General features: G+C 40.5%; 1 protein-coding gene across 7 annotated transcripts in view; it reads left to right on the forward strand.

Moving 5' to 3' along the window:
* The window catches only part of Cpsf7 (cleavage and polyadenylation specific factor 7), a 24,308-nt gene that overhangs the window by 2,429 nt on the left and 10,162 nt on the right, over positions 1 to 11,717 (forward strand). For 4 of the 7 annotated variants that reach the window (XM_050136614.1, XM_050136613.1, XM_050136616.1 and 1 more), the window contains exons 3-7: positions 4,116 to 4,334; positions 5,153 to 5,256; positions 5,652 to 5,824; positions 8,526 to 8,940; positions 9,968 to 10,086. In XM_050136614.1, the coding sequence (XP_049992571.1) occupies positions 4,116 to 4,334; positions 5,153 to 5,256; positions 5,652 to 5,824; positions 8,526 to 8,940; positions 9,968 to 10,086 (1,030 nt within the window). Of the gene's footprint in view, positions 1 to 4,115; positions 4,335 to 4,592; positions 4,670 to 5,152; positions 5,257 to 5,651; positions 5,825 to 8,525; positions 8,941 to 9,967; positions 10,087 to 11,717 lie in introns of those variants that run through there. The other 3 variants (XM_050136617.1, XM_050136619.1, XM_050136615.1) reach the window with 3 other exon arrangements.

Genomic DNA, 11,717 nt, shown 5'->3' on the forward strand with positions numbered 1-11,717 from the left:
ACTTTGTCAGGGTAGACATTATTAACCTCAGTAATTTGTTCCTTAATTAGCTTTTTTTTTTTAAAGGACTTATTGACCTAAAACCAAAATTAGTATATGGACTAATTAGTATGTGGAGTCTTAGTTGTACCAAACAGGCAGTATCTGATACTGGGAAAATTGAGACAAGTATAGATTTTGAATGTTTTATGTTCTAGAAGTAGAGAAGGGTTACCTCATCCCCATAAGTTAATTTTTGGCAAAGCTGGTTTTAGTGTAAGCTGGAAGCTGCTAAATAGTTAAAAAGTCTGGGTGGAGTTGTTACAAGTTGGCTTGGATAGAAGGCAGTCAGTATAAACTGAGTTGTTGAATGTCTTAGGACAGTTATTGATTTGCCCCAAGCTAGCCCTGCATACAGCTCCCTCAAGAGCACTTTGCTCCTAAAAGGAAATTAGCACATTTATTACATGGAACCCTGTATTTGCTTCTGATCTCTGGCAGCATGTACTGCACAAACCTTTTGCAGAGATACTTTATTGATGTTGCATTGGGAGCCCTGGGATTCACACAACTCTCCTGGACAGGGGAAAACTAAAAAGGTGACTGCCACTCTAAGTTGTCTGTTCCTTCTCATGCTGAGATGGATGGGCTTTATAGTATGCTTGGTTCTACATCAGGAAGGATTTGAACTACTACTTCTGTTTCCTTAGCACTGCCAGAGGTATTGAGTTGTTGGGGGAGTGGGAATCCCTGTGCTGGAAAATTGGTGTCATTCCTAGTGGCTAAAAGTAAAAGTGATATTAGCTGGATGTGGTGATACACATTCATAAGCTGAGTGCTCCAAAGACTAGGGCAGTATTGCTACACATTGAGGCCAGCTTGGCTACAATGTGAAACTGTTAGAATTCTCCCCTTCTCCCAACAACAACAAAAGTTGTAAAATAACAGTGATAGTAACAATGCAGAATAAGGGGGCAACAGTGATGGGGGAGAGGTATAAGATGAGAACTGTGGAGATGTAAGCGTGAGGCCCAAAATTGATGTGGTCTTCTAATGGAAAAAAAAGTAACCAAGAGTCAAAATGGTTGCACTGAGAAAAATGTATTTAAGTTAGTTACTTCATTGGGTCAGATACCAAGAAAGAGATAGAAAGTAGGAACATTGAGTGTATTAGAGGGCAAACTCAAACTCCTAATAGGACATTTCATGAGATAACTGTGGCTTTGTGTGTGTGTGTGTCCTTGAACACAAAATTGTTGCTGAGATATTTATTCAGTGTTGATTGCATATTTCCAGTTTAAACTTAGAATAAATATTTTTAGCATTACCACCTATAAAATGTGGATGTATTTCTTTTATAGGATAGGTGGGTTTTTGTTTTGTTTTTTCAAGACAGGGTTTTCGTTAGCCCAGGCTGTCCTGGAACTCACTGTAGACCAGGCTGGCCTCCAACTCAAGAGATCAACCTGGCTCTGCCTTCTGAATGCTAGGATTGAAGGCATGTGCCACCATGTCCAGCTACCACTAGCTTTTTTTAACTGTGGTTTCATGGCCCAGGTAGACCATTGAAACTTGGAACATTCAGATTCATTTGATTTTCTTTCTGAAGTGGTAATCTACAGAAACAAGGTCCTATAGGATTGAGCCTGTTTTGTTCTTTTAGAGATTTTGAAAGAGTCCATTGATTGCCTTTAAGCTAACAGTATGAAAAGATTCCCTCTGATGTGTTTGCTCTATAAGTTGAAATGTTATTGACTCACTGACTTTTTTTTTTTAATCTAGCCAGTTTTCAGTGATGGCATTTGTCTTACAACTTTTAGGTACATCTCTGAATCCCAGATCTGCATAAAAGGAATCCTAGTTTTCTGGCATTGAATATATAAAATATTGTTATTTCTTTATTGTCTTTACATTTCATTTGAAAATCTCTTTCACTTTTAAAAAGCCTTGGTGGGAGGTATAAAGTCTAGTTCTTAATATCTTTCAGGGATTGGTCGCAGAATCTTTCTCTTTAACAAAATATTCAGGTGCTTAAATCTTAAATATAAAAAACTAAAACGATTATGGGTATGATGGTATAGCTTGTAAACCTGGCTACTGAGGAGGTTGAGGCAAAAAGGGATCACAAGTTCAAGACCAGTCTTAATAACTTAGCCAGACCTTATCTCAAACTTTAAAGAAAAAAGATACAGTTCAGTGGTAGAGATCTTGCCTAGCATGCTCAGAACCACTTGGAGGAGGTATTTTTGCATAGAAAATCTTTATACATTCCTTCCCTATGCTTTAAACAAAAAATCTTCAGAGCAGGGCGGCGGTGGCGCACACCTTTAATCCCAGCACTCGGGAGGCAGAGGCAGGCGGATCTCTGTGAGTTCGAGGCCAGCCTGGTCTACAAGAGCTAGTTCCAGGACCGGCACCAAAGCTACAGAGAAACCCTGTCTCGAAAAACCAAAAAAATAAAATAAAATAAAAAAAATAAAAAAAATCTTCAGATTATGAGAATGATTATTTCACCTTGGCTAAGACAAGTCTTGTCTTTTGCTCAGCAAGAGTTCTACGTTGTGGTTTTGAATTTTTTCTTATACTTTTATGCATATACAAAAAAATACATATTTTGGGGGGCTGGAGGGATGGCTCAGCGGTTAAGAGCATTGCCTGCTCTTCCAAAGGTCCTGAGTTCAATTCCCAGCAACCACATGGTGGCTCACAACCATCTGTAATGAGATCTGGTGCCCTCTTCTGGCCTGTAGGCATATACACAGACAGAACATTGTACACTAGATAGATAGATAGATAGATAGATAGATAGATAGATAGATAGATAGATAGATTGATTTTTTTTTTAAAAAAAGTAAAAAAAATACATATTTTAATGTGTGTGCCTGTGTGTGTGTTTATACACCATGTACATGCATTGCCTTCAGAGGCCAGGGAAAGGCACCTCATCCCCTGCATCTGGAGTTGTGAGCTGCCAGTAGATGCTGGGAATCAAACCCTGATCCTTTGGAAGAGTGGCCAGTGTTCTTAACCACTGAGCTATCTCTTCTGCCTGTCTTAAAAAAGGTTTTAAAGGATGTTTTCAGCTGATATTTAGCTGGCTTTGTCTGGATGGAAAACTAACAGATATGGAGAGTTAAGTGTAGTGGTTTCTGAGGATTAGAGCATTGAACAAGATAGAGTCATCGAGTCCTTTTAGGAGGAGGAGATTTTGGTGATTTACTTATATTTTTACATTTGTATATGACAAGTATGTTGAGGTCAGAGGACAAAACTTTTCTTCCACCATGTGGGTCCTGATAATTGAACTCATCCACTGAGTCATCTCACTGGCCTGTCCTCCCCCTTTTTAAGTTGATCTGGTGCAGCCTGTGCTGGTTTCAAACTCTGTATGAAGCCTGCTGTGAACTGCTGATCTGCCCCTGCCTCCCAAATGCTAAGATTACAGGCACATGTCCTTTTTGTTCCTCAAGCTATAAGGGAAAATTACTGTACCTGATATATGATGAATAAATACTGTGGACCTTCTGTGTACAAGGCAAGCACTCTATTACAACTGAGCTATATCCCCAATCCTCTACTCCCTGTTTCTTAGAAGGTTATTAGGAAGCTGAGATTGTATTCTAGGAGCTTGAAAGTTTCCCTAGATCAGTTGTATAAACCAAAGGGTAACTCAGTGTTTTGTCTTGCATTTTGTTGCCTACTCACTTTAACATTCTTTCCCCTTACTTTATATTTCTAAATAAATGTACTCTTATACATGCAATAATAGTATAGAATCTGTTACTGAAATACATTTTTATTAATATATCCTAGATGTGGTCTTTGAGTGTGACATCAATTGATGATAGTAGCACATGTTGTAATTGTTCATTAGTGGTTTGTTTGCTTATTCACCATTTGCCTTGTGATCCTCACAGGAGGTTAAGGTCAGAAACTTGCACACTACAAATAGTCTTAGAAACTCATAAGCAATGAAGAGTTTCACATCAGGAATTCTTTGTTACCGTTTTCTAGAATGGGACAGGGAGATCTTGTGCGTTGCTTTACAAAGCATTTACAGCTTCTAAGTCAACTAGAATGAAGCAGAAGGAAACTGAAAAGTTCGAAGACTCCATTGTCAGCCCCTCCTCTTTTAGGACTCGGAGTTCAACAATACAGATCAGATTGACCTGTATGATGATGTGTTGACGGCTACCTCACAGCCTTCAGATGACAGAAGCAGTAGCACTGAACCACCCCCTCCTGTTCGCCAGGAGCCAACTCCCAAACCAAACAACAAGACCCCTGCAATCCTGTATACATATAGTGGCCTGCGGAGTAGACGAGCAGCTGTCTATGTAGGCAGCTTCTCCTGGGTAAGCAAGGATAACCAGAAGTCTTATGGGTGGGCTGGAGGGAGAGCACTGGGAGGTGATGGCATTTTCAGAAACCACTGTTGCACTGTTTTGTGCTCTGATGGGGTTGGATTTCTTTTTCCTGGGATCAGGTTGGATTGATCTCTGAAAGAGAACTATCCTGAGGACGTACTGGTGCCGAAGAAAGCATTGATTAAGTGGGTAGTTGCCTTTTCTGCCATCTTATTACTGCCCCTGACCCTGGGGCTTTATGTCTAGCAGGGTCATCTATGGGACGAGATTTCAGAGTGAACACCTTGAACTCTTGGTGGTCATTAGATGGTCCTGTGATAATGGTGGGTGATGGGGATTAAAGACCTTGGTAGCTCTAGTGTACTTGGGATATGTGTTAACGATTCTGTAAAAGTTAACTGTGTGACATGTTTTTGGGCTGGTGGTGGGGATGCCAAATCAGGAAATGTATATATACTAATGAGAAAGTTCCTGGCTGGTCAATTCTAGACTGTTACATCTATAATTAAAGTTGCTAACAATCTGTTTGATCTGATCTGATGATCAACCAGCCCATATGTCAGTCAAAATTAAAATGAATGTCAATCTTAATTCCCAAACATAGGGGTTGTGGGATTAGATGGGCTTAGAGTTCAGGACAAAAGCCTGCACTGATTGAAATATTGCTGGACTTTAGGGTTTCCTGTGGGTGGTCATGGTTATGGCTAGAGTCATAGATTTGGGAACAGGACTTGGGAAATCTGGGTGGGTGGGTATCAGGCTTGTAGCTATTGACGTTTCTCCCTTTTCCATCTTGCCGGCCCCAGTGGACTACAGACCAACAGCTGATCCAGGTTATTCGCTCTATAGGAGTCTATGATGTGGTGGAATTGAAATTTGCAGAGAACCGTGCAAATGGCCAGTCTAAAGGGTGAGGTCTGGGTTTGGGGAACCTCCTTTAGTTTGTGACTATTAGAGTAACAGCTTTGTGATATATTTGAACTTGGATTCCAACCCCTTTCCACCCCAGCCTAGTTTACTGCCTTGGTTTTTGACAAATTGCCATAGATTGAGAACCTAGGTAGGCTGAAGTTGAATATCCATCTGCTGAAGGGAAGAATGTTGATTTTAAATTCCAAAAAATAAGAAAAAACAGGAAGCATATAGGGTGGCCCCTTCTTATTGTTGATTTTGTGTGTGTGTGTGTGTGTGTGTATATATATATATATATATTTAATTTAGCAAGGTGCCTTTTTCTTTGTCAAATAGAATTTTTTTTTCCTTTTCCAGTGTCTCAGTATTTTTCTTTTTACTTGGTTCCCCCAGGTATGCTGAGGTGGTGGTAGCCTCTGAAAATTCTGTCCATAAATTGCTGGAACTCTTGCCAGGAAAAGTTCTTAATGGAGAAAAAGTGGATGTGAGGCCGGCCACCCGGCAGAACTTATCACAGTTTGAGGCGCAGGCTCGGAAACGTGAGTGCGTCCGAGTCCCAAGAGGGGGTACGTGGAGACCATCTGTATGATGGGGGGAGGTGTGTTGCGTGGGCTCAGACTGATGTGGAGTATTTGGGGGAAGGGTCCTGGTGGGTATGGCTTGTTGGCATAATAAGTGGGTAGACCTAAGAGTGAGATTTGTGTAAACAGCACAATCCTGGGAATCAGGTTCAGGTTGTCAGTGGGTACTGCCTTTGACTCTTGTGACCTTTTGAACAAGTCAGTTCTCTGCTCGGGGCCTCTTTTCCATCGGAACTGAAAAATGATTAAAGTTCCTGTCAACTGTCAGTTCTATTTCTGCCATAAGTGAATAAACCATGAATGGGCTTGCTTTTTTAGATAAGATGTGGTTCTTTTGAGTTTTCAAAAAGCAGACACACTGAGTGTAGTTAAGGTTTACAAAGGTGGCTGTGGTATTATCATGAGTGTATATGTGGAGTGCTCTGTAAAATTCAACCAAAACAAGTGTTAGGCAGTAAAAATTAAGCATTGTTTCTCCATTGTTGTCCTAGAGAAAGGAAACAGTTATTGACTACTTAGTTGGTTGGCAAGAATATATCACATTAGTTTTTTAAAAAATGCAGCCGGGCAGTGGTGGTACTCACCTTTAATCCTAGCAGTTGGTAGGTAGAGACACTTGAATCTCTGAGTTTGAGGCCATCCTGCTCTACAGAGTGAGTTCCAGGATAGCCAGGGCTACACAGAAAGCACTGTCTCTGGTTGGGGGTGGGGGAGAATTATTTGGAGCTGGAGCGATAACTCAGCAGTTAAGAGAATAGCTGCTCTCTGAGAAGACCCAGTTTCAATTCCCAGCACCCACATTGAAGCCCACAACTGTCTCTAACTCTAGTTCCAAGGGATCCAGTGCCCTCTTCTGACCTTAGTGGACCCTGCATATGTGTGGTACACAGACATAAATGCAGGCAAATTACCATACACATAATAAAATTTTAAAAATAATTTTTTAGAAATGCAGCATTCTGTGTTAGTTTGCTCCCTTAGGTTCATCTTACTCCCTTTAATCTGACTCTGTTCCCCAAACCACCTTCTGATATTACCTTGGTTTACTAGTGAGGCTTTCCTTCTGGAAAGAGACTGCACTGACCAGCCTACAAGTATTCCAGTTGGCTTGGCAGTAAATGTTTGTCATTATCAACTAATAAATTACTACTTTGGTTTGCGTTTCAGTTTCTTATGAGTTTGGTTGGCATTATTCAATCTCCTGGGGTGTGATTACTCCCTGGTGAATTATTAAAATCAGACTTCTAAACCTGAAAACCAATCTTGACTTATGCTAATCTTACAGGGTGCAGCTTACCCTGTAAGACCCTGCCTGAAATAGTCAACCTCCTTTTCTTCCACTACTAGGGAAAGGTGGTGGCAGCAACATTTCGTCACATACCTGCTGTCACTGCTTATACCTAGCTCTAAAACAGTAGTTCTTGTATTAATTGGGTGTGTCCTTCATGTGGAAATAGAGCCTCTATATAATAGAAACAATCGCCCTTATCCTTTGTATTGACAGCTGGGTGGATGAGCTTGTTGCCCTGGATTAAAAGCATACACTTAGCTTCCTTGACAACTTACATTTTCAAGTCCCTTCTGTTTCAGAGTTTTTGTATAATTTGACCTTCACGTGGTTTCCCCAAAATGCATCTCTTTACAGCTGTATTAAGATTAGTATTTCTACCTCTTCTGGTTTTTCCTTGTGCTGTTTTTTCTTTGCTGGAAAGACTAAAGCTGGTGGACTTCCTCTGCTTAAAAATGACTGCTTCTCTGAGGACTTGTAACCAAATATACAAGCCAGTATGGAACAGTACCTAAGAGGTTAATGTTACAGAGTACTGCACTTGCTTTTAAACCTCTTCAGTTCATAACAACTTGAGAAAGGAACAAACTGTCATATGTTTGAAACATGAAAAACAGACAGGGCCTGTGTCAGATTGGCAGTATCTCATAGTGAAGAAGTCAAGGTGGTTGTCATTGTAATTGATTCCACCATAGGCTTGTCTCAGGCTTGGCCTTGACTGTAAGGTCTAGTTTAAAAAGCATTCTCCCCCTCCATATTTGCTAAGCTTCTTTCTACCTGCATGACTCTTAAGGCTATACTATCATTCTGTTGGGGTCTACTTTTAGAAGGCTGAGCTAGCTTCAATGAAAATTATGTAGATAGAGAATGGCTCTGTCTCCTGCTTTTCCCATGCTTTTTCAGTTCTCTGACCAGAGTTCTTTGGCAAAGAGAATGTTTCTAGAGTATAGCATAATAAAGAAGGTCAACTTATAATAGCCTTAAGAATCTCCGAACTCTGGGGGATGTAGGATTTCAAGGCAGATAGAATCCAGCAGAACATCACTGAGAATGCTTCAACATCATTTTCTCATGGGTTGTTTGGAATGTGTGTATTTGAAAATAGGAAACAAGTTTAAAGGTTGAATGTGTTCTAAAAACTATGAGGATCCTAGATGAGAACATCCTTTGACATGCAGGACTTACGAATCATGTTGCTTTTTAGAGTTGTCTTAAAGAAGATTCTTCTAATCTTTCCACTGGGGGGCCAATGGAAAGGCACCAAATGATTTGTTTCTTCTCTCAGCTGCTTTATCTTCTTCAGTGTGGTGCCTGATGACTTGTTGAGGGATGAGCTGGTCCTGTTGTTATGTCCAAAGCCTGCCTGGGCAGTAACATCAGCTCTGCTTTGCTTTGCAGGAATACCTCCACGGGCCCACTCCAGAGATTCTAGTGATTCCGCTGATGGACGGGCAACTCCCTCTGAGAACCTTGTACCCTCATCTGCTCGTGTGGATAAGCCCCCCAGCGTGTTGCCCTACTTTAACCGTCCTCCTTCAGCCCTTCCCCTGATGGGTCTGCCCCCACCCCCAATTCCACCCCCACCACCTCTCTCCTCAAGCTTTGGTGTCCCTCCTCCTCCTCCTGGTATCCACTACCAGCATCTCATGCCTCCCCCTCCTCGATTACCTCCTCATCTGGCTGTACCTCCCCCTGGGGCCATTCCACCAGCCCTTCACCTCAATCCAGCCTTCTTCCCCCCACCAAATGCTACAGTGGGGCCTCCACCAGATACTTACATGAAGGCCTCTACACCCTATAACCACCATGGCAGGTAAAAACTGTACTTCCCTGCAGATTTGAGCCAGGATAGTAGACAGTGTTTTTTATTTGTTTGGTTTTGACAGGGTCTCACTATGTAAACCAGATTGGCCTCTAACTCAAATTAGTAAACAGTATTTTGCTGCGTAGTGGTGGCACACACACTCCAGAGACAGAGGCAGGCCAACCTGGTCTACAGAGTGACTTCCAGGACAGCCAGGGTTACTGTCTTTCGAAACCCTATCTTAAAAAAACAACCGAAAAGAATAGGAAAAAAGATAGTTTTTTAGACATTATTTTAAATGAAGGAGTATTGAGTGCTGATTATTTTCCTCTTTAATCTTGTTGTGATGTTGAGTCATGGAACATAGATTAGTATCTGTCAAAGGTTTGTTTTGCATGCCTGTATATGCAAGTGCATGTGTGTGCAGCTGCATGTGTCCTGTGTATACTTGAATGTGGAAGCCAAAGGACAACCTTTGGTGTCATCCTCAATTTTGTTGTCCACCTTGCTTGAGAAAGGCTTCACTGGCCTAAGCTCACCAAGTAGATTGAATTGGCTAGCCAGTGAGCCCCAGGGATCTACCTGTCTTCACTTTCCCAGCACCGGGAATTATAAGCATGCTTCACCATTCCTGGTATTTTTACATGGGTTCTGGGCATTTGAACTCAGGTTCTCATTGCTTGCCTAGCAGGCACTTTATTGGTTAATTTAGTTCCCCTGCTCCATCAGTGTTTTTTATTTAGTGTTTTCTGTTTTCATCTTAACTACCCAGCCAAATCATATTTTTCATAACTTCCTTTAACCAGCTTGATTAAACTTGGTGCCATAAAGGGCTGCTGCAGATGCTACAGTGATTAGTACTGTTGAGTCAAGCCAAAATTATCAATTCATATGATATAAATCCTGTCTTTGAAGAAAAATGAACATATAAAACATCTGAGAAATAGCTTAGAGAAGAATTGAATAACAGTACTATAGAATATGGTGAAAGTAGTAAAGGATGTGGGCAATCTCTCATGGTATTATCTCTCTGCAGCCGAGATTCAGGCCCTCCACCCTCTACAGTGAGTGAAGCTGAATTTGAAGAAATAATGAAGCGAAACAGAGCAATTTCCAGCAGTGCCATTTCCAAAGCAGTGTCTGGAGCCAGTGCAGGTAATTAACTTTTACTTTGCTACTTTTAGCTCAGATTTTCCCCTTTGTCATTTCCTTTTGGAAAACTTCGAAAAGTTGAAACTGAAACGCTGTTAGATATCAGAAGATACACACTTCAAAAGAAGTGTATGACTTGGTTTCTTGGCTTTGAGGAAGCTCCAGTCATATGTCTAGACCTGCTCTGTAGAAAACTACTCAGTGCCTACACTATAAATAATAGACACTATTTCCTTTTTTTATTTGATGTGGAATGTAATTGCCAACTGTGAGAGATCTCACAAGTAAGCTTTAGACCTGTGTCTGCCTATGTAGTAACTCCAATACGAAGTAGAATTAAAGGCCGTTGGGTTTTAGAAGTAATTCCTCAACTACATGGTGCTGTGATAATGGATCTGTTACACTAAGAAGTCTGGACAGAGCGAGTGGCCTGTGGGTAGCCTGTTTCTAGAAAGGCAAGTTTGTTATCATCCTAAGGCATATCATACACCCTTTCAGCTTACTTGCCTTGCTCTCAGTATTACCTGAAGAATCAGTAACTATGATTCTGAAAGCTCTGGACATAAAAGGATATAGAATGGAAAGTTTATAGTTTATACCTCAGTGGGCAGAGCAATGGCCTGGCATACTAGAATAGAGAGGTCCAAGTCATGCTCACTTTCTTCCTGGCGGTTTCCCATGTGGATCTAAATGTATGCAGACTTCCAATACCCAGCAGTAATTTCTGATCTTTGTTTTCAATTTGATTCTACAGAGTAGTTTAAAAATAGTAAGTGATTGATTAAAAAAAAAAAAAAACACAGTATGTGTTCTTGTCAGTTCTTCCCTCACCAAAAAAACATACCTTGACTTTTAAGTTAAAACATAATACATGATCTTTATTATACAATAATACAGAGGAGTTTAGAGGAAGTAATCTCTGTTCCTTTTTCAGTACCAGTTCCTTCACACTGAGATGACTGATGAATAAATCCTTATCTCCCTCCTTTTTTCTTATTACAGTCATAGGGACTATAATGTGTATTCACTGTGCCTCTAAAACAGACAGAACTTCCCCACCTATTTGGAGCTGATGTGCCAGTGTTCCTGGTCCTTCACGTTGCTTCACTTCCTTCATAGTTTCTGTCCATTCTGTTCTTGCTACTTTTCATAAAGCCACGCACTTCTCATTTTCAGCAGACCAGTATGTAGATCTGTTCTTCCTTTTTATATTCTTTACTTAGAGCTCTTTACCTTCCTTGAAAAAGCGATATGCAAATACTCCTGTAGCCATATCCTTGAGTCAGGTGGTGTTCACATTTGGGAAATGAAAGGTCTAGTTATTGAGGGAAGTGTGGTGTTTTAAATGTATGGATGTGAATACGTAAGAGAGAGAAAATGTCATTTTAGGAAGTTCATACATCACTGTTGTGTGATAGAAAAGTGTGTGTGTATAAAAAATATGTGTGTTTATATATATTGTGATATATATAAAACCAAGTCTGTTTAAATGCACTCTGGTGTTTAAAAATGATGAAACTGCCCAACAGCAAGTTTTTCAGCATGTTACCGTGTCATTGAAAACTGTATATTGTATATACATGTAATAGGGTTTGTATATATATTTTTTTAATATAATTTTTTATTGAAAAAAA

The sequence above is a fragment of the Alexandromys fortis genome, unplaced genomic scaffold (genome assembly GCF_014885135.2).
Source record: "Alexandromys fortis isolate MF-2015 unplaced genomic scaffold, M_Fortis_MF-2015_v1.1 scaffold_3, whole genome shotgun sequence".
NCBI classification, from domain to species: Eukaryota; Metazoa; Chordata; class Mammalia; order Rodentia; family Cricetidae; genus Alexandromys; species Alexandromys fortis.